General features: G+C 43.8%; 1 protein-coding gene across 2 annotated transcripts in view; it reads right to left on the bottom strand.

The window, feature by feature from the left end:
* Positions 1-9818, bottom strand: part of STX2 (syntaxin 2) — a 33055-nt gene extending 23237 nt beyond the window's left edge. The window contains exons 1-2 of one of the 2 annotated variants that reach the window (XM_083717634.1): positions 9623-9818; positions 484-558 (exon numbers count right to left, since the gene is read on the bottom strand). In XM_083717634.1, the coding sequence (XP_083573760.1) occupies positions 484-558; positions 9623-9652 (105 nt within the window). In that variant the 5' untranslated portion in view covers positions 9653-9818. The remainder of the gene's footprint in view (positions 1-483; positions 559-9622) is intronic. The other variant, XM_083717633.1, reaches the window with a different exon arrangement.
* Positions 9819-22312: the final 12494 nt, after the last annotated feature.

The following is a 22312-nucleotide window of genomic DNA, read 5'->3' as shown; positions in this document are numbered from 1 at the left end:
GGAGCACAGAATTTTTGGGACTCACTTTGATTCACATAGGCCAACCACTGTCACCCAGAACTCATCTTCAAACCCAAGTTCAGAGGTTCCAAAACCAGGAGTGGGGAACCTTTTTGATCAGGAGAGCAAGACATTTATACCCCTGTCCCCTGTGGGTGGCTGCAACTTTGACATGTGACAATCCACCTGTCAGTTATCTGGCATTGTAATGGAATTGATTGATAGAGACCTATCAAAGCTGGTCCATGAGCGTGGGGTGGTGGAGATAATTCATCCCTGTATGCAGCACTTCCCAAACACCCGTCAACCAGCTGATTGTCAGGCATTTGAAAAGGGATGCATGCTGAGAAAGCTTTGCAGCCTTCAGAAGTGCCAAGCACAGGGCTCCCTTCCAACTCTACAATTCTATGATTTACTGCATTAAATAAATATGATTGTTACAATACGTAGCTCCTTCTTGGTTGTCTCTTGCATGCATCTTACCTGCTGGAAGAAGTCTTCCATATAATGGTCATTTTCAACAACAACAGATGCCTCTCCATCTTCATTTTGGGTGCGCTTTAAAAAAACAAGTATTATGTTATTCAAAGATATCCATTAAAACACTGGTAGGGAACTTTTGGCCCTCCTTATGTTGTTGAACTGCAACTCCCATCTCTTCCAACAGCATGGCTAATGGCCAGGGAAGATGGGAGTTGTAGTTCAGGAACATCTGGAGGGCCAGAGGTTCCTTGTGCCTGCATTAAAAGAAACAAATTTGTTTCAGCCTCAAGACAAAAAAGATGATGATGATTTCTAGCTTTGCAAGCTATTATACTTGCAAGCTATTATATAGCAATAAAATTAGCTATCACTTTGTCCTTGTGTATAACAACATGTTTTACTAATCAAACTACATTTTAAAGGTAGTACTTGATGCACTGAACCACACTTAAAACACTGACAACAAAAATTCATTACTTATTTTCCCTCATTTGCAATAAACAGGTCTTTCCCTCCTGTGCTCCCTGCACCCCCATGACTCACTGGAAAGACGTAGAAGATCTTATGGCACACAAGACAGATCGGAAATATTTATTCCTCAAACTTTCCTATGAAGTCTTTGGAGAATAACTTATGAAATGTTTTTTTCCAATTAAGCACTTCCTAATTATGTAGTTAAGGCTGCAATCCTATGCACACTTACAAGGGAGCAAGTCTAAGAAAAATCAGTGGGGTTAACCTCTGTGGGGTTAAACCACAAAGCCTAGGACTTGCCGATCAGAAGGTCGGCGGTTCGACGGCATGAGCTCCTGTTGCTCAGTCCCTGCACCTGCCAACCTAGCAGTTCGAAAGCATGCAGTGCAAGTAGATAAATAGGTACCGCTCTGGCGGGAAGGTAAACGGCGTTTCCATGGGCTGCTCTGGTTCGCTAGAAGCGGCTTAGTCATGCTGGCCACATGACCCGGAAGCTGTACGCCGGCTCCCTCGGCCAATAAAGCGAGATGAGCGCCGCAACCCCAGAGTCAGTCACGACTGGACCTAATGGTCAGGGGTCCCTTTACCTAAACATGCAATACAACCAAAGCCTGTGTTCTACAAGCACTGGGCATGTGAAGGAGTTCGGCAGCATTTATGTATTTATTTCATAAACCTGATATATGGCTTTTTTAAAAACAACAACAACAACAACCTCAAAATAATTTACAAAAACGATAAAAGAGTAAAATTGTAAGAAAAATGAATACTAATTCAAGACTTTCAAAAAGTTAAAATAACAATACTTAAGGCTTCTGATTGTGCATTGGCAGCTGCCCAACCCACACTTGACATTTCATACTACATCAGGTGTGGAGAAAGGGCCTTGCGGGTCCATGGGGTAGAGGTTTCCTGCCCCTGCAATAGCTTAACTGAAGGATGCAAAACAACAACCACCACCCTGTATTCCAATCACACCCACATGACAGTGATAGAGCAACTTTGGACATGTAGCTAAATCAAATAGGAACAGCCTATCCTGAAGTGTTATTGGGAAAACAGGATAGGTATATTGCATTCCTTTGGTGCTCTCCAGAATACAGATGCAAAAGCCGAAGGCATAATTCTCCAAACGCCATTTCATGAGTTTCCACCAATGCTAAAACAAAAGACCTCTCTCTCACACCCTCAACAACTCCCTCTCAACTTTTGCTGCGTCAGGAAGAGATAAGAATAGGCGGAAGGAAAGCATATATGTATCTCTCTCTCTCTCTCTCACTCACACACACAGCTTGAATGCCCACTTGTAAACATACAAAAAATGCAGGCAGATGCAGTACTTTCATTGTTCCCAAAGGAAGCTCTAACGCCTCTGGCCCTCCTAACTTTGCTGAAGTGCAATTCTCATCATCTCTCCCTGTTGGCCACGCTGGCAGGGGCTGGTGAGAGTTGGGAGTCCAACAGCCTCTGGAAGAGTCACGCAATCCCTATCCCTTTCCCCATGGGCATAAAACAGAGAAATAATCTTATCTGCATCTGTAACTGCTATAACGGGGGCTGATTTGAACAACAGAGGGGCGTTTCTGCTCCTCGGGGGACTGATTCTCACACAAGCAACCTGCCTCTTAACTACACCACTTCAAACTCACAAGTCCAAAGGTTTTTCTATATAAAACCAAAGACAAGAATCCCTGCACATAGAAACCTAGGGTGGGAGAATAGCCAGTTCCCAAACATGCCACCGATCTCAACGCTTTCCCCCTGTAAATGCAGGTTTACCCACTAATGAACTGGGGAAAATTGGGTTCCAAAACACAGCACTCAGGGTTGCAATTTACTTCTGTGTTTTTGGGTGGGTAGACGAATTACCACTTTCTGCAACTCCCCTTTTCCACACACACTGATTCCATCAATGCTTTCATTTCTCTCCAGCTGTGCCCCTAACTAGTTCAAGCATGCTACTGAACTCTTTCCCCCTTTGACCCCTCAGATTTGCACAAAACCAGAAAACTACACTAGCAAATCACATTAAAAATTGCAGGATTAGTTACGCCTCCTGTTTTCTAGCAAAACAGATAAGGAAGTGACTCTTTTTTCACAGTACAGAAATTTATCTCAAAGGTACATTCCTGGAAAATTCCCTCTCTGATCCTTATGTGAAGTTAAACACTATATGAATTTATATTCATTTTAGTTCTATTACATTTAGTTCTACAGTGGTACCTCGGGTTAAGAACTTAATTCATTCCAGGGGTCCGTTCTTAACCTGAAACTGTTCTTAACCTGAGGTACCACTTTAGTTAATGGGGCCTCCCGCTGCTGCCGCCGTGCAATTTCTGTTTTCATCCTGAAGCAAAGTTCTTAACCCGAGGTACTATTCCTGGGTTAGCAGAGTCTAACTTGACGTGTCTGTAACCTGAGGTACCACTGTATTGCGTACCTTGGAGATATTGTGGGTTCAGTTCCAGACCACTCTCAATAAAGCAAGTATTGTAATAAAGCAAGTATTGTAATAGAGTTAAGCTTTATTATTATTTGTTCCCCAGTGCTAGTGCATATAAAAGTGATGTTTACACTATACAGTAGTCTACTATGCCAAGTCTTGCTGGCTGCAGGAGTGAGAGGGGGAAAGCCCAGTTCCAGCCCCAGTCAGCTCCACTCCCGTGGCCAGAAGCAGAATAGTGGAGGACTTCCTTCCCCTGGAAGTGGCCAGACTGCCCATGTCCTTGTAAGGAGCAATATCTTTGACATGCAATATAATAAGGTGTGCTTGTATTGATAAAGCATACATGATGTTTTACAGAGTAAACCAAGAAGAAATTGGGTCAAAAGACAGAGAAACAGCCACAGGAACCAGTGGCGTAGCGTGGGTTGTCAGCACCCGGGGCCAAGCAAGTAATTTGCGCCTCCTAACCCGTGGATTTTAGTAGGGGCAGAGAGCTGCGAGTGCGAGCGCCCCCCCCCAGATGTTGCGCCCGGTGCAGCCGGGCCCCCCCTGCACCCCCCACGATACGGCAGTGACAGGAACACACAAATGGGAAACAAGAAATGCGAGAGTTGGGGCGATGGAAACGAATGCAGTGCATGTGGGTAGGCAGCTGCATTTTGAGACTGGGGTAGAGGACCGTGGGGAGAAATAAGATGAGATCAGCACAGGATCCACAAAAACTTGGACTAACACTCAATTTCCCATCATGCCTTTATTTGAAATTTTCAAGGCTAATCTGTTGCTTTTCCTTTGCACGCTATCCTTGCCACATGGCAACCCTTCCTGACCCATATTTCCTGTTTGCATCTCCTGACTATCCCAGCGCCTGTGATACAGGCCCAAGCTGGATTCTGCTTTCTGCATTAGCTCTCATGCTAAGCTTCCCCTGATTCATGGATCAGGTTACATATATTTTGCTGAGCGGCTGGGGTAAGCCAGTCGGGTGGGCGGCATATAAAATTATGTAAATTATTGTTATATGTGTGTACATGCTCACACGGTTGCTGTTCAAATTCAGTTACCGCCTCACAACTCAACTCCCCAAACCCACACCAGTCATGCCACGCAGATTAATGTACCACAAAGCCTCACTCAAATGGTGCATGTCGTGACTCAACTTGGTAGCATCCCCTCCATGCTGCCATACTGACCAGTCTAACACCCTGTGATCCTCTCAAAACACCACTCCAACTGTCATATCCCACCCCAGCTTTTTTATTACTATTTTTTATTAAGAATTTGTCAACTGAACAAAATCAAATGGAAATAAAAAGTGAATTTAAAAAAGAAAAAAGGGGAGGAAGGTATATTATGTCACTATATATGCAAACAACTACAATTCCATACATGCTAGATGAGTACATATGTATATAAATGTTACTATCATCCAAATACATATATGGTTATTTATAACCCACTATATAGTTTACCTCGGAAGTCAATGTGTTTGACTTCCAAAATGTTCAGAAACCACAGAACCCATGTCTTTGGGTTCCAAAGAACATTCGCAAACTGGAACACTCACTTTTGGATTTGCGGTGTTCAGGAGCCAAAAAGTTTTGAATCGCAAAGCGTTCAACTTATGAGGTACAACTGCATTTTAATAAACGTATTCCTAATAACGTTATACTTGTCCACATACCATCTACGTCTACAAGCAATCAGTTCATAAGTTGTGAGTGTTGTCATATCTTCAATCCATGGACTGGAGGATGGCATAGATTTATCTTTTCATAAATATCCCACCGAAGCTTGACTACCCTCCCATAAGCTCCATCTAGTTTAAACCAATTCACATCCACTTCGCTTGCAGCTGCTGCTGCTCTCTGTTCCCTGCCTACACAACCCATCTAAAGTCAATGCACATTTCCCAATCTGTAACACCTGAGCAATGCGCTCCTTCCCATTTGCCTCACTAGCATGATTCCCATGCTCAGGCTATGTAAACACAACATGTGACTTCTAGAAACAATAGACTGTGTACTTGCTTTTTCTATGTAGCCCATGTGCAATAAAACTCTACTACATATACACTTGCCCCCCTGAAAAATACTTCCTGAAAATCTGGCTTCATTCTGAAAATAAAAACTTAACGTGGATTGATTCTGCACCACCTCACAGTATGTCCACTTGAAAACAGATGTAGGAATGGGCCATGTGTGTGTGTGTGTGTGTGTGTATCCACACCTGCCCAATAAGATACCAGATAGGTACATACCAAGATCACCACTTCCTCCTTCATTCACCTTGGACAAGTGCAGGAAGGAAAAGGAATGGATAACCTAATCAAGGGGAGGGTTTTCAAAAGCATATAAATTAACCACACCCACCCTTGTGGATGGCAGGATCGCAAATCAATCAAGACGGGAAGAGGCATGCTGAGGACAAACTTGAATAATTCCTAATTGTGAAAAACTACATTTTTGTGCTGCAAATGGGTTAGTGTGTACACAGCCTCAGTTACACTTCACACAATGCATCTGTTCCTGTGTACTGATCCTCACAGTGACCTTGTTTCTTCCAGTCCACACCCACCACCTTCTTCTTTGGAAGCATGAGCCCAAGAGATACAGCTTGCCTAAAGCTACCTCAGGAAGTTGCACTTCATCCAGGAACCAGTTCAGGCTTTTGCTTCTTAGACACTGTGCCTCACTTTAACCCATGCCTTCTCATATATCCCTAGCAGTTATAGTACGGATTTCAAACCTCTGCCCCATCACATTCATTCACCTCCCCATTCCAGTTGCCATCTCATGCACCAAATGTCACCTCCAAACAAGCATGACAAACCCAGGGGCCAAGCTGTCCTCAGCCCCCTCAATATTTGTGGGCTAGGGATCTTCGCACTGGTGCATCCCTTTGAGGATTGCAAGGGCTACTTATTGGAAGGTGTGCTAGGGACATGGTGGGGTGACCTGTCTTTGCCCTGGTGCGTCCTCCACCAGGGATGTGGTGGGGCAAAACATGTTCATCCCAGCTCATCCCTTTGATGATTGCCAGGGCGCCCTCCAAGAAGGCGCCCTGGCAAACTCAAAGGGATGCACTAAAGCACCTCAGCAAGCCCCACGAAGGGGGAAGAATTAGCCTCGCCAAGGCAGCCTTAGCCTTGAGACAGCGCAAAGACAACTTAAGATGGGGGTGGGGTGGGGTGAGTTGACCTAACTGGTTTGGGGGGCCATGTGCGTGTGACATCATGCACGCACGATGGGTACCCCAATGTTGGGCGCAACTCGGCACCTTTGCCTCCAACCATCATCAACATGATTCACTGCCTTAAAGTTCCTTTACACTGGCACAAATGCACCTGACTCCAACTTGCACATCCCTTAAAGCAGTGTTTTTCAACCACTGTTCCGCGGCACACTAGTGTGCCGCGAGATGTTGCCTGGTGTGCCGTGGGAAAAATTGAAAAATTCAAAAGATTGAAAAATAAAGTATTTTATAATTTTTCATATTTCTGTTTACTATTTCATAATAAAGTAATTATAAAATACTTTCTTTGTGTTTATTTGATTCCTATTCAAGAGAATTACTTTATATATAGTCAATATAGGCACAGAGTTAATTTTTTAAACATTTTCTAATGGTGGTGTGCCTCGTGATTTTTTTCATGAAACAAGTGTGCCTTTGCCCAAAAAAGGTTGAAAAACACTGCCTTAAAGAACATCTCATTCATTAACCATACTCTGAAGGTAAACCACCTATAAGGGCAGCTGCCAAACTGTATGCAAAACTAAACCAATCATTAGAAGAAATTGTAAGCCCCAAATACCAACCCACCCAAACACCTCCCCACTGCACCTCAGCTACTGCATTCCAACCAGGGTGGGTAATTTGACACATCTCTGCATTAGGTGTGATTTGAGTATTTGATCCCTTCCAGCAGAGAGATACCGCAGACTTATCCACTGTCAGAAGAAGTGGTCTGTTCTGTATTAATTACTACTCTGGGCTTTCTCTAACACATGCAGAAAGCATTAAGGAAGATCTGTGTTCTTCTAAGGGCAAATTGTTCTTACCCTTAGGAATGCTATATGGGGCAAAGGAAGTCAAATGTGGCTCCACTGCTTCAGAATGTCAGGGAAGAAAATAATTCTTAGATGCAACAAGGGCTTGAAATACACCTTTTCCAAGCATCTAAAAAATCACAGAAGAAACAGGTACTTCTGAAGCTAACCACAGCAAACCAACTGGGAAAGCGTTAAATATTTTTAAAAGGTAACTAAAACTCCCATCATCCATTCTTATAGTCCCTGTTGTAAAAGGAGTTAAGGAGTACAGAAACACCTGAAGGATTGCAGGTTATCCACCCATTTAAAAGATAAGTACAATCTAGTCCAATACATTCACAGTTGCACAAACACACTTTACATTAGATGCCTCTAAAAACAAACAAGCTCTATATTAAATGTATGCATACATATTTTTATTGTACTGTACTAGATATTCATTAAACTTGTTTATACCTTTTTGTGTTTCTTGTAAAAAAATTATGAAAATGTAAAAAAGAAAAAGGGAGCATATACACTACAGATTTCCCTACCCAATGAACCTTGGGAACTGCAGTTCACTCCTCAGAGCTACAATTTCCAGCACACTTAAACTACAGTTTCTAAGATTCTTTGGGAGGGATGTGCTTTAAATGTATGGTGTGTACACAGGCACATACACATTTTATTATGTACATTATATAATGTGCATATGTGTTAGATTATATATGTTTCTAAGCATGTTCTGCTTTTCTGCACACAATGAGAATCTGGAGCAGTAAAGAAAAACAGATCAATTTAGCATAGTAAAAACATACATGCACACATTTTATCTGAAACGAGTTTTTATGAGAGCAGTACAATGAGGATGCTATAAAGACAGATCTCAAGCTACTCAAAAGTGAGTCCCATAAAAGAAAATGTAAAAAACAAAAGCTAATCAATCTAGCATAATAAAAATATGCATACACAGGAGTCTTTATGAAATTCGTGCACAGGTCAGATAAAGACAGTTCTCAAGAGCAATCCCTTACTTGCCTACTCAAAAGTAAGCCCTATTAAAGAAAAAGAAAAAACAACAACGAAGCAATCCAGCATAATAATATAGTGCACATGCACATTTTAAGACAAACACATACTCAGAGCACAGTCCTTTACACACCTACTCAAAGTTAAGCCCCATTAAAGTAAAAAAAATCCAAAACCGAATACAGCACAATCATCATAATAAAAGTGCACATGCACATCTTATATTAACATGAGGCTTTAATGAGAGTATGGCAAGGAGAATGCTATGAATTAAGAGCTCTTTTACATATTTTCAAGGCTCTACACACACACACACAATTGTGAGAGCTAAATACCCATTTTAAAGAGCATGTTCATGCTTAGCCTTTTAGAAGCAGGTTATTGCTTATGTTTTTCCTGTTATTTGTCTTCCCAATTTTTACACTGCAAACTGCCCTGTGATCTTCAGATGGAGGGATAATACATACATACATACACACTCAAAAAAATGTCTCTTTAAAGTAAGCAAACAACCCCCCAAATGAATAAATCCAGCACAATAATAATGAAAACAGCAACATTAATGAAATGCGCACTCACATTTTATATTAACACGGGGGTTTGTTTTTTTAGGGGTTTTTTTTATGAGAGCAAAGCGAGGATGCTGCTAACACGGAGCCCAGCCCTTTAGGCGCCTATTCAAAAGCAAAGACCCGCTGTAAACAAAGTAAACAAAAAACAAAACAACCCCCCCAACCAAAACCCAGCAAACTAATAAATAATATGCACACAAAAACACACACGTTTAGCATCGACACGAGTCTTTCATGAGTGCAACAACACGAGGATGCTGCGAAGTGCCCAGCCCCTTTACATATGCCTACTCAGAAGTAGCACTGAAGAAGGAGGGGGGGGGACAAATAAATAAATAAATAAATAAATCCTAGCAATAAAACAGCATCTGATTTCATATTTATACGTTTTACGTTACACCCGAGAGGAGCAGCGCGAGGTGGACACGAACTCGGGGCTCAGCGACCCCGGGGCGCGCCTACTCCAAAGTAAGCCCCCCAGAACCCCACCCCAGGGGCTGGAGCCCCTCTAGGGGGCGCCCTCAGGACAACCTGATGCCAGGCTGCCACCCACCCCCCGCCCCCCACCCGCCGGGACCCCCCCTCACCGCTGCCAGCTCGGCCAGACGGTCCCTCATCTCGGCCAAGACGGGGCCCGGGCGGCCCTCTGCCTCCTCGTCCTCCTCCTCCGGCCGCTCCCGGGGCGCCGCCGCCGCCGCCGCCTCTCCGCCCGCTTCCCCTCCGTCGTCCCCCTCACGGGCTGCGGCTCCCTCAGCTGCGATGCCAGGGCAACCACCGCCTCCCGCGCATGCGCCGCCGCTCGCGCGAGCCGAGCAGCTGAGGAGAGCGCTGGGGAGGCAGAGAGGACCGCGCGAGGAGGGGGCGTGGCCCATATGCAAATATAAGCAGGTGGGGCGTCGCTTACGCAAATCAAGCGCCCTGGGCGGGGGGGGGGGGCGCGTTCGGGGATTCGGGTTTTTTTTTTTTTGTAAATTTTGTATGCGGCTTTCGCCCGCGAAACGAGTAAGGATAATGAGATCCTGCTCGGGGCTGCTTGCAGCAAAAGGAAGAAGAGGTGCATAATGTTCTTTGTTTGTTTTTTTAATAAGTTTTAATTAAGTTTTGCAGTTTATATTCATCACAATAACATTACAGTATCTCAAAGAGAAGGAAAAATATAATTCCAGGACTTCCCCCCTCCTCTTCCATCAACTTCCTTTTCTGGTTCTTTACATATTAACTTCTTCTGCTTATTTTATTATACCTTAATATTGAATTCTTTAAGTTTAATATTGTTATGTTCTTATCATCTTTTATACTATAATTGTTTACAAATTGCCTCTTACACTTTGTTTTTCCCAGTCATTACATACATCTTTCTGTTTCTTTTAGGGGTGCATAATTTTCAAGCGGGCGCTACGAGAAACAATTCTGCACTGCAAGGCAAAAAATATAATACAAATGAACAGCGTTTGAATACTTTGTACAGTGGTACCTCAGGTTACATACGCTTCAGGTTACAGACTACGCTAATCCAGAAATAGTGCTTCAGGTTAAGAACTTTGCTTCAGGATGAGAACAGAAATCGGGCTCCGTCAGCGCAGCGGCAGCAGGAGACCCCATTAGCTAAAGTGGTGCTTCAGGTTAAGAACAGTTTCAGGTTAAGAACGGACCTCCGGAACGAATTAAGTACTTAACCTGAGGTACCACTGTATATTTAACTGGTATAGCTCAGTTAGTAGGGGATGAGCTTGGTAATCTCAGGATCTTGAGTTCAAGCCCCATGTTGGGCAGAAGATTTCTGCATTGCAGGGGGTTGAACTCAGTGACCTTCATGATGCTGAGCAAGTCTACGATTCTGTATAGAAAGATTATTTAAGTAACATGCAGCATCCCATAGTGATTAGTTATCATTATTATTTATTAAATTTGTATACCGCCCTTCATCAAAGGGTATGGTATATGGAAAAGCCATAAGATAAACAGCTGAATTCCTTACACAGAATGTCACCAACTGAGTCCAGCATCTTGTTCTCAATAGCAACCAAGCCGGTGCCTAAATTTGCGTTTTGGAGTGCGGTGGATCTTTGTGTTGCTTTTGGTTCTATGTTTTATTTCATATTTAATTTAGTATATTTATTTAGACATGCTATACGGTACTTAATCATGATCATCTCTAAGCGGTGTATAGCAAACTCAACAAATACTATATAGATAAAAATCAGTTCAAAATTATGAAACCAGAAAAGACTTCAAATGCCTTCTGGTTTTTTTGTTTTTAAATCTTCAGTAGGTGCTGGAAGCAGAGGGCCTGTCTGATCTCAGCTGCAAGGGTGCTCCACAAAACTGGGCTCACAATATTGGATGCACGGCTCCTGGTGAATACAAACTGAGTGTCTTATCCACAGAGGACTATAAATTAAATTTATGAATTGTACACCACCCAGAAAGCTTGATATCCTGGGATGGCATCCAAATGCCATTGATAAATAATAGGTATTTGTGAGAAAGAGGATGCTGAATGAGATGTTTCATCAAGGGCTATAGCCATGAGAGCAAAATGAAACTTCCCCATTCAGAGGATGTTTAACAAAGGAAGCAGCCTCACCTTCCTGTCCAGCAGCTTCTCAGAGGCATTCAAATGGCTCCAGTTCTCAATGGACTATCAGCTGCCTTAAGGAACCTTAAGTGCGATTCAGAAAGGCAATTATGTTGTTAAGATTGCAGCTTTAAAAAGCTGGAAATGTTTATATACTGTGGCATACCTATTGAGAAATAAATCTGAAACAGGCAAGTTTCCAAAGCGTGTCCTGTTCTTAGCATGAGCTGGAGCAGAACGAACAAAACTTTTCTTTGGGAACTGCCAGCCAGTGACCTTTTGTTAACCATCTTAGGACCAAAAAAGAAAAGAAAATGTTTTAGTATAGATTGTCTGTTTAGCATATTTACATATTTTGGTGCTCTCTCTCTCTCTCTCTCTCAAACACAGTCCACAAATGTTTTGTTTCCTTGTTTGTTTGTTGCATTCTGTTCTGCTGTTCACACTAAAGGCGGTTTACAGCTTTAAAACACTTATACAAATAAATTTTATAAAATGTGGAGTGACAGGATGCTTTCAGATGACCCCTTTGAGAATTCATCCGGCTTTGTTTGCACAAAGTTTGCTTGGATGTTAGAATACCCCTGCACATACATAATTGTATACATAATTGTAGTGCAACACAGTAGGGCTAGAATAAATCCTGCTGACTAAGCATTCACAGATCCTCCAAGTGTCCCTATTTTCCAGGGACAGTCCCAGATTTACAGAAGATGCCAAATACAGGATGGGCACATAGACACCACCTTATACCGTAAACCAACTGACCGACAAACATATCTACATGCCTCTAGCTACCATCCCAAACATACCAAACAGTCCATTGTATATAGCCAGGCACTACGTTACAGCCGCATCTGTTCCAATTCTACAGACAGAGACTCTCACCTAAGAGATCTACAGCAAACCTTTTTAGAACTAAAATACCCAACAGATGAAGTTAGACAACAGATCAACAGAGCCAGACTGATACCCAGAGAGAACTTGCTGCAAGACAGACCCAAAAAAGAAAATAACAGAACACCTCTAGTCATCACATACAGCTCCCAAGTTAAAACAGTACAACGCATCATCAGAGATCTACAACCTCTCCTGGACAATGACAGTTCTCTTTCTCAAGCTCTGGGAGGAAGACCTTTCATTGCCTACAGACAGCCACCCAGTCTTAAACAACTCCTAACCCACAATAATACTACAACCAGACCTAACACGGACACTGGCACCAGAGCCTGCAATAAACCCAGATGCCAACTTTGCTGCCACATACACCCGGACTACACCATTACTGGCCCCAACAACATCACACATACCATCTCGGGACTATTTAATTGCTCATCGTCTAACATTGTGTATGCCATCAAATGCCAACAGTGTCCTTCAGCTCTCTATATTGGACAAACAGGCCAGACCTTACGCCAAAGAATAAACGGACATAAATCGGACATCAGGAATCACAAGACAGAGAAACCAGTAGGAGAACACTTCAGTCTCCCAGGACATTCTATACAAGATCTCAAAGTAGCTGTTTTACTACAAAGGAATTTCAGAAATAGACTGGAAAGAGAAGCTGCTGAATTACAACTTATCACCAAACTTAAAACCATGGAGAAACCTGGCCTGAACAAAGACCTTGGATTCTTATCTCATTATACATGACAAAGCCATTTTTCACCTTTTCACCCCTTGCTTCTTCCTGTAAGACCTATTGCAGTCGTTAAGAGTCGTCAACAGGCTCATCACAGCTATCTGCCAATCACCCATTCCCACCAGCCTTCTGAGTAATACCCCTCCCCACCTTCTCACTATATAGAAGGGTCTGGAAACTTCTGTTTCAGTGTATCTGAAGAAGTGTGCATGCACATGAAAGCTCATACCAAGAACTGACTTAGTTGGTCTTTAAGGTGCTACTGGAAGGAATTTTTTTTGTTTAGAAGATGCCACGGTTTCTGATTGGATCCCAGAATGTCCCCCTTTCCTTTAGGATGTCCCTATTTTCATCAGAGAAATGTTGGAGGGTATTGAGTTATGCGACCTCCGAGATAAGTAACTATACAACCTTTAGAAGACATCTGAAGGCAGTCCTGTATAGGGAAGTGGGGTTTTTTGTTTGTTTGTTTAACGTTTAATGTTTTATTACATTTTTCTATATGTTTGAAGCTGCCTAGAGTGGCTGGGGCAACCCATTTAAATGGGTGGGGTGGGGTATAATAATAATAATAATAATAATAATAATAATAATAATAATAATAATAATAATAATAATAGCAGCTATTACTATTAAGGAATAGGACATCCTTATTTTCATCAGAGAAATGTTGGAGGGTTTGCAGTCATCCTGATTTGTCTGTTGGGAGGTTAGGTCAGTAGTGGTCTTCATCTGGTCTAGACTTAAGACTCACCTCTGACTTCCAGTCTGCAATTTGGGTCCCACTTTCACATCTTCACTTCTTATTAATACCTATTGTCAATAATTATTAATTCTAAAATGACAATTCACAAAGCAATATTATACATACTGTTTCCTTAGCATGACTGACTGCTAAATGAAACTAGTGGTGTTAAACAAGTTCTTAGCAAAAAGGCTAAGAAGCTATTGGAAACCAGTGATCCCCCCCCCCGACACATTATGTCAACTACTGCACAACCCATCTACCCACCTCAGCAGACAATTAGGCATTCTAGTCCCTAGCATACCTTCATTCTGGGGGAAGCTTAGAAAGCCATAGAAACAGACTAGCCATAGAAACAGTCCCTGCTCCATAGAGAGGTTTTAGTATAGTACAGACATAGCTATAGGAAGGTGGGGGTATGGTTGCCAAGAAATATAATTATAGAAAAAATGCCCTCATCTTTCTCCTGCTAATTTGCATCACTCAAGGAAAAAAATAAAATAAGCATTGGTTTGATCAGCCTCTGCTGGAATCCAACAGAGCAGCAACAGCTGTTCTGTGAACCACCCAGGAAGGTCATGTGACCTACATACCTGTGGGTCCCGACCCACCGGTTGGAGGTCTATGGGTTAGATGATGTTTTGTCAAGCAAATGTTATCCCATGTGTCTCAGTGCATTTACTTGTCATTTTACTTAACGCAAAAAGTCCCTGTTTCTTTGCAGTAATGGTGATCAGGTTTGTTGCACAAGAACTTTAAAACACCTTTAATCATGCAACCTGGATTTGATGGTAGGCGATTCAATCACACCCCAAAATACAGTCTGGAAGCACCCAGAGTCTTCCCAGGCTGACTGGAAGCTCCCTGCCTTGCGCCTCCTTGTTCTGCCTCCTCCCATGTCTTTCTTAAGTGGCCCCAGGGAAGGTTGGGGATAGTTTTGACCTGCATATATCTAGAGCAGGGGTAGGCAACCTAAGACCCGGCGACCGGATGTGGCCCAATTGCCTTCTCAATCTGACCCACGGATGGCCCGGGAATCTGTGTTTTGACATAAGTGGCATGTGTCCTTTTATTTAAAATGCATCTCTGGGTTATTTGTGGGGCATAGTAATTCGTTCATCCCCCCCCCCATATAGTCCGGCCCACTACATAGTCTGAGCATAGCTGTCAACCGTCCCTTATTTGGCGGGAAAGTGCCTTATCCCAGCACTGTGTCCCGCTACTGTCCCTTATTGATGATGTCCCTTAAATTTCCCGGGTTTCAAAGGAAGCAGCTCCTCTCCCTCCCTCCCTGCCAGCCAGGGAGGAGGGAGGCTTAAACTGTGTTGCTCACCCAATAAGGAGTCTAAGAACGACAGGGGGGTGGAGCTTGCATGCGCCTTGTGCCAATCAAATTGGCCACGTTGCCTGGGGACTCGCCTTTGCTCAGCGCTTCCCAGTGGAGAGGAGACAGTGTTTTTCCTTGCTGCATCCCCTTTGCTGGGTTGCTGCACTGTGGGAACCACCACTTGAGGCTTCGTTTGGCTGACTGGGCTTTCTGCCTTTGGCTTGGAGGTGCTCAGAAGTCGAACATACCTGTGCTTGCAAAATCCCTTATTTTGGCTGCTGATCCCTTATTTTCAAGGCTGGTGGTCCCTTATTTTCAAATCTGTTGACAGCTATGAGTCTGAGGGATGGTGGACTGGCCCACAGCTGAAAAAGGTTGCTGACCCCTGATCTAGAGTCTGCTCGTGGAGAGGTTTCCCTTCCCACAACCACCTTATGCCTGTTGGAATTACGGGCAGTGAAATCCGAAGCCCGCTGATTAATGAGCAGTGCGTCCTGCTGAACTCAGTGGGATAAATAAACATACTGTGAGTCTGTCTACATTCCAGTAACACCAGCTCCTGGATACTGCAACAGTTATCTTACTCAGAGCCAGCACAAAATATTTTGGCACCTCAGGTGAATCACAAAAAGGTTCCTCCGTGAGTGAGGATCTACATCTGGAACAAGCAAAGAGTAAATATTGACATGGGGATCTGCTGCGGATCCTGCCAGTGCTGACGGTTGCCTCACCTTGCCTCATGATTGAGCTGGCCCTGGTCTTACTGTTCTCTTGATGATATTCTTATTTATTTTGAAGTATTTTATATACAGTGGTATCTTGGTTTAAGAACAGCTTAGTTTATGAACAACTTGGATTAAGAACACTGCAAACCCGGAAGTAGGTGTTTTGGTTTGTGAATTTTGCCTTGGAAGCAGAACATGTTGAGTGTGTTCCATTTGTAAAATGAGTCCCCCGCTGCTATGGGAAAGCACGCTTTGGTTTAAGAACGGACTTCCGGAACGGATTAAGTTCGTAAACCAAGGTATCAATGTATCGCTTTCAGAGAGACCCTCCAAAGCAGTTTACATAAGATTATAGCAATAAGCATCTTTAAAAAAAAGATTGCATTAAATTAAAGGGAAAAGACAACTTGCTTGTTTTAGAAGATGTTGCTGCAGCTTCTCCTCTCCCCTCAGAGCAAGATGACGCCTCTGTGATGGCAGTTGGGAGACAGAGGGGACCTTATGAGGGCTGGGTGGTGGTCACTCCCCAAAGCTGCTCCCCTCCCCACTCCTCAGGGCAAGATGGCGCACTTTCCCTAATGGGCATTACATTTTGTTGTACAGTGGTAGCTCGGTTTAAGAACAGCCCTGTTTATGAACTATTCGGTATACGAACTCTGCAAAACCGGAAGTAGTGTTCCGGTTAGTGAACTTTACCTCGGTCTACGAATGGAAGCCAAACAGTGGAAGGGCACCAGCGGCGGGAGGTCTCATTAGGGAAAGAGCGCCTTGGTTTAAGAACAATTTTGTTTTAAGAACGGACTTCCAGAACGGATTAAGTTCGTAAACTGAGGTACCCCTGTACTGGGAGCGCTTCCTCCCGTACTGCACCTTATCCATCTATTTGTTGTATAAATGCTACTCAATATTGATCCAGAGTAGATTCCAGTGTATACTTAGCAGAGTAACAACTTAAACATGTTGCAGGATTCCCAAAAAGAGACCAGAGGCAATTGTATTTCATCCAGCAGAGCTTTATTGCTACTGAAGGCAAATGAGCATAATGGTCACAAATCCAATACCTCAGGTTACAGACGCTTCAGGTTACAGACGTTTCAGGTTACAGACTCCACTAACCCATAAATAGTACCTTGGGTTAAGAACTTTGCATCAGGATGAGAAATTGTGTGGCGACAGCACGGCGGCAGCGGGAGGCCCCATTAGCTAAAGTGGTACCTCAGGTTAAGAACAGTTTCAGGTTAAGAACAGACCTCCAGAATGAATTAAGTTCTTAACCCGAGGTAACACTGTACATTCAGGACAGGTACTGTACATAAAAAAAAAATCCAGTTACAGCAGACTTAATCTAAACTTACAATATCTTATAATACAGTAGTGTAAGTCTAAACTTCTGTAAGTATACAGAACACTGCACCAGAACAAAGAAATAGAAAGAGAAAGTGAAACCCAGGCTCCTTCTGGCCTATTATAGTCAGCGTGGCCTTGTCAGAAAGATAACAGAACCAGTTTAAACCAGCTGTACTCAACTTCTCAGAAGGAATAACCCAAACAATGTAAAGGTAAAGGACCCCTGGACGGTTAAGTCCAGTCAAAGGCGACTATGGAGTGTGGCTCTCATCTCGCTTTCAGGCCGAGGGAGCCAGCATTTGTCCACAGACAGCTTTCCAGGTCATGTGGCCAGCAGGACTAAACCGCTTCTGGCGCAATGGAACACCGTGACAGAAACCAGAGCAAACGGAAACGCCTTTTACCTTCCTGCCACAGCAGAATCTACTTGCCCTTTCGAACTGCTAGTTTGGCAGGAGCTGGGACAGAGTAACGGGAGCTCACCCCATTGCCGACCTTCTGATTGGCAAGCCCAAGAGGCTCAGTGGTTTAGACCACAGCGCCATCCGTGTCCCTACCCAAACAAGGACCTTCTTTCACACAGAGTAGAAACCTTCCCTCTTGAACTAAGCAGAATAGGAAATAACTGTACATATCAGATCAATACTTCCTGTACTAAGAAATGCAAACTGACACTATTAACATCTGCCGGGGATGTTACCTTTTACTGGGTAGGTATGAAACAGGGCTTTTTCTGTGGCTGCCCCCTGATTAGAGAACTCCTTCAGAAATTACATTCAGTTGTCTCCACATAGGCCTCATTTAGGTGTAAGCTGAAAGCCATTTCGGATGCTCAGTGGTAGAGAATCTGCTATGCATGCAGAAGGTGGTGAGTTCAATTCCCGGCATCTCCAGGTAAGACTGGGATAGATGCCTGCCTGAAACCACGGAGAGCCACTGCCAGTCAATGCAGACAGTACTGTGCTTTGTTGTTTAGTCGTTTAGTCGTGTCCGACTCTTCGTGACCTCATGGACCAGAGCACGCCAAGCACTTCTGTCTTCATGGATCACTGCCTTGCCGCAGCGAAGGGGCTTGAATAACTTGGAGAAGCTATGATCTATGCCAAGCAGGGCACCCAAGATGGACAGGTCATAGTAGAGAGTTTTGACCACCTGGAGGAGGAACCGGCAAGCCACTCCAGTATCCCTGCCAAGAAAACTCCATGGACAAAGACAACAGTACTGTGCTAGGTGCCCCAATTGTATTAGACAGTATTAAGCAATTTCCCATATCACTGTATTTCCCCCTGCACCCACCAAGCCTTTGGAATGCAACCAGTCTTTCAGCTGATACTTCTTCTGCATTGTTATGAAGCTAGCATTACACTGGGCAACAATTTTTTACTTTTTGAATGTTGTCTAGATTTCTACAACTGATTTAGGGTATTTTTGCACTGCTGAATCAGGAAATGGCATCCGTTTCTCTCCATCAGGTCAGGTTTTCTGTAAACTGAATGGTGGGCATTGATAAAGGTAAGTACACGTAAATTGCATGTTGCTTCACCATTTTTCAAACTTCAGGGCTTGAACTTCTGTTTCTTGGAACTTCTGGAATGCTCAGCAGGAGGTCTCTCTTCAGAGTCCAACAGTAGTCAGCCATCAAGACTGCGTCCCAGCGACCCTGATACCTGGTCTCCATCTCTTTCGTGTCCTGATGGAATCTCTCCCCCTTCTCGTCACTCATTGAACCCAGGTTCTCAGGAAACCGGTCCATATGTGAAAATAGGTAGTGCATCTTGACGCTCATGTTGCAGCCCAGGTTTCTGAAAGCAGTCAGCATGTTGTTAACAAGTTCTGCGTAGTTTCTGGCATTATTGTTGCCAAGAAAGTTCTTCATTACCAGAACAAATACCTTCCACGCTTCCAGTTCTACTTTGTTCATTGAGTTTCCGAACTCTGGATCTCTGATGAGCTGACGGATCTGAGGACCGTCAAAGATGCCAGCTTTCAACTTCTCATTGGTCAATCCTGGAAAAGCCTGGCACAAGTAAATGAAGCAGTCACCATCCTTGTTCACAGCCTTGGTGAACTGCTTGATTAAGCCGAGCTTGATGTGCAGCGGTGGGAAGAGTATTCTGTCTCTGTCCACCAGAGGGTCATTGATGACGTTCCTTTCTTTGCAAGGCACCAATTCCTCCCGCACAGGCCAGTCCTTCTTTGTGTAATGCTGAGCACAGTCCCTACTATCCCACACGCACAGAAAGCATGGGTACTTGGTGAAGCCAGACTGTTGTCCCAACAAAAAGTTCACCATCTTCAGGTCAACACAAATAAACCACTTATGCTGATCATAACCAATTTTCTCCAGCACATACTTCACCGCTTCATAGTTCTCCTTCAGTGTACTCGAGTGAGCCAGGGGTATAGAGGCAAACTGGTTGCCGTTGTGTAGCAGAACACATTTCAGTGATCGCTTGCCGCTGTCAATGAACAGTCTCCAATCTTTGGGTTCGTACTGTGGCACTCCAAGCTTGAGCAGAAGCTGTGCAATATCTGCACATTACACCAAGTCCTTCTCTTCCGAGAAAAAACGGAGGTACTCTTGATGCCTGTTGCGGAAGAAGCTGATGCGAGCACTGTCAGAGAGGAGGTTTTTTTCCTTCAATCTGGATGCCAACAGTTCGGCAGAGTCCTTTGACAAGCTGAGGTTGCGAACTAGATCATTCAACTCCTTTTGGGAAAATGGATGTGGAGCATCATCTTCAAGAACCACTTCTTCTTCTTCATGTCCTTCAACACTGGAGGCATCTTCGTCACTAATGTCAGGAAGTTCTCCGAAGATTGGCACTGGAATTTCATCACAATGAGCTACAGGACGATGTGCTGATTGAAGATCAGGATACTTCATGGGGCGGCTGCCCCATTAACTTAGTTTTGATCCCCCAACTTTATGCTTTGCTGGACCAATTTATGGAAGATTTCGAGGTTTTATGACTTCAAACTGATACCTTTTTGACATAATCACCCAGAATTACCGGACCTGAATATTTCTTGTCATTAAAATAATCATTTCCAATCAAAACAATTATTTGACAAGGCATTTTACCCCCACCAACTTCTTCTAAAATGCTCCACACAAGCGTACATGTGAACAAAAACGTAAAAAAAGACATGTGGCCATAGCTCAAAAACTTGACCTGATTGAGCAAAACCAATGTGATTTTTGGATTCAGCGCATCAGATTCGTCCTAAATCAGCTGAAAAAACGCAGACAACAAATTTGTTGTTGACCAGTGTTATTTTTTATTGTTGTGTTGTGTCCTGCAAACCACCCTGGCGTTATTTTGAATGACAATACACAAAGGATACAAACAGAATCAAAAAAATTATGCCAGTTTTTTGGAACTATAAAGGCAAAGAGAAGGCTTGTCGCTGTCGTATTCATAACTGCTCTTTCCCAGTCCCAAGATAAGGCTGGCATTCTCTTTTGACACATAGGCACATGTATCAATGGGCTAGTTTATCCATTCAGCAGAAATGAGTGGCAAAGCTTTTCCTGGGCTGTACCACCAGAGTTTGCAGGGGTGTTGTATCTGAATGCTGCTACTATACAAAAATTCAAATACGTAATCTCCCTGCATGACACAGCAAAGCTAGGCTGAACTCTTCTCATTGCTACTTTTGTACATGCAGGGTGTTTTAATAAGGCCCTGCATTCAAACCAGCAATGTCTAATGGTACATTTCAGAATTGGACCTGCTGCTTGTTTCTGATAAATGGTAGAGAACATGAGAAGAGAGGCAGGCAAAGACACAAGTGCTTTAAAAGTATGGTATGTATGCAGATGCTTAGGTCCAGTCGTGACCAACTCTGGGGTTGCGGCGCTCATCTCGCTTTATTGGCTGAGGGAGCCGGCGTACAGCTTCCGGGTCATGTGGCCAGCAGGACTAAGCCGCTTCTGGCAAACCAGAGCAGCGCACGGAAACACCGTTTACCTTCCTGCTGGAGTGGTACGTATTTATCTACTTGCACTTTGACGTGCTTTCGAACTGCTAGGTTGGCAGGAGCTGGGACCGAGCAACGGGAGCTCACCCCGTCGCGGGGATTCAAACCGCCGACCTTCTGATCGGCAAGTCCTAGGCTCTGTGGTTTAGCCCTAAAGGTATCATAGCTTTGGGTTAAGCACAGCTGGTGGGAGTCAAGCTGCCCTCTGCAGCTTCCAAGCCAACCAAACTCTCTCTCCAACACTAGTTCCCTGGCCTATTGTTTCCCTTCCTATGATGATGTGGAATCCAGGTAGGTGAGGGAGGTGGCAGACTGCCTCATGGAAGTATCTTCCATTGCCAGTAGGGCAACACGTCTCTTTTAGCTAACTCTTTGAGATGCTGGTGAGGCCGCCCAAGGCTTTTACCTTAACAAAGGAATTTGTTTGCTCTGTACACCATGTTTCCGCTTGTAGATTCTAACCCCCTCCACGCAGGTCCTGATGGGACCCACTCTGCCCACCTGCGATTCCCAACAACTGCTATTCATTTCTGACAGTGGAGGTGGAACATGGCCAAATCAGCTAAAGGTTCTCGTCTCATCTGAGCAGCAAGCCAGCTGGCACCCTTGTTGTGAGAGCAACAAAACCCACTGGGAGTTCAGAAGCCATGGTATAGGTCAACAATGACTCAAAATAGCCAATTAAGTTTGTATTTCACAGGGATTTGCCAGTCAGGAGTTGCAATGCTGTATTGGGTAGGCAATGCAGTCTTTCTGCCTCTTAGTTTCAAATCTGAAATATGTTTCATTAAGAGGTATGTTGTGTTGAACTCCTTAAAACATAAAAGGCACGGGGGGGGGGGAGTGCAAAGACAACACTTCATTGTTTTGCCAGACCAGATAAAAGCTAAGTTTCTTGAGGACTGAAGCTAGGCCAGGCAAGAAGA

This window comes from Podarcis gaigeae, assembly GCF_964106915.1.
Source record: "Podarcis gaigeae genome assembly, chromosome: 16".
NCBI lineage: Eukaryota > Metazoa > Chordata > Lepidosauria > Squamata > Lacertidae > Podarcis > Podarcis gaigeae.
This window is presented reverse-complemented; position numbering and strand designations above follow the sequence as displayed.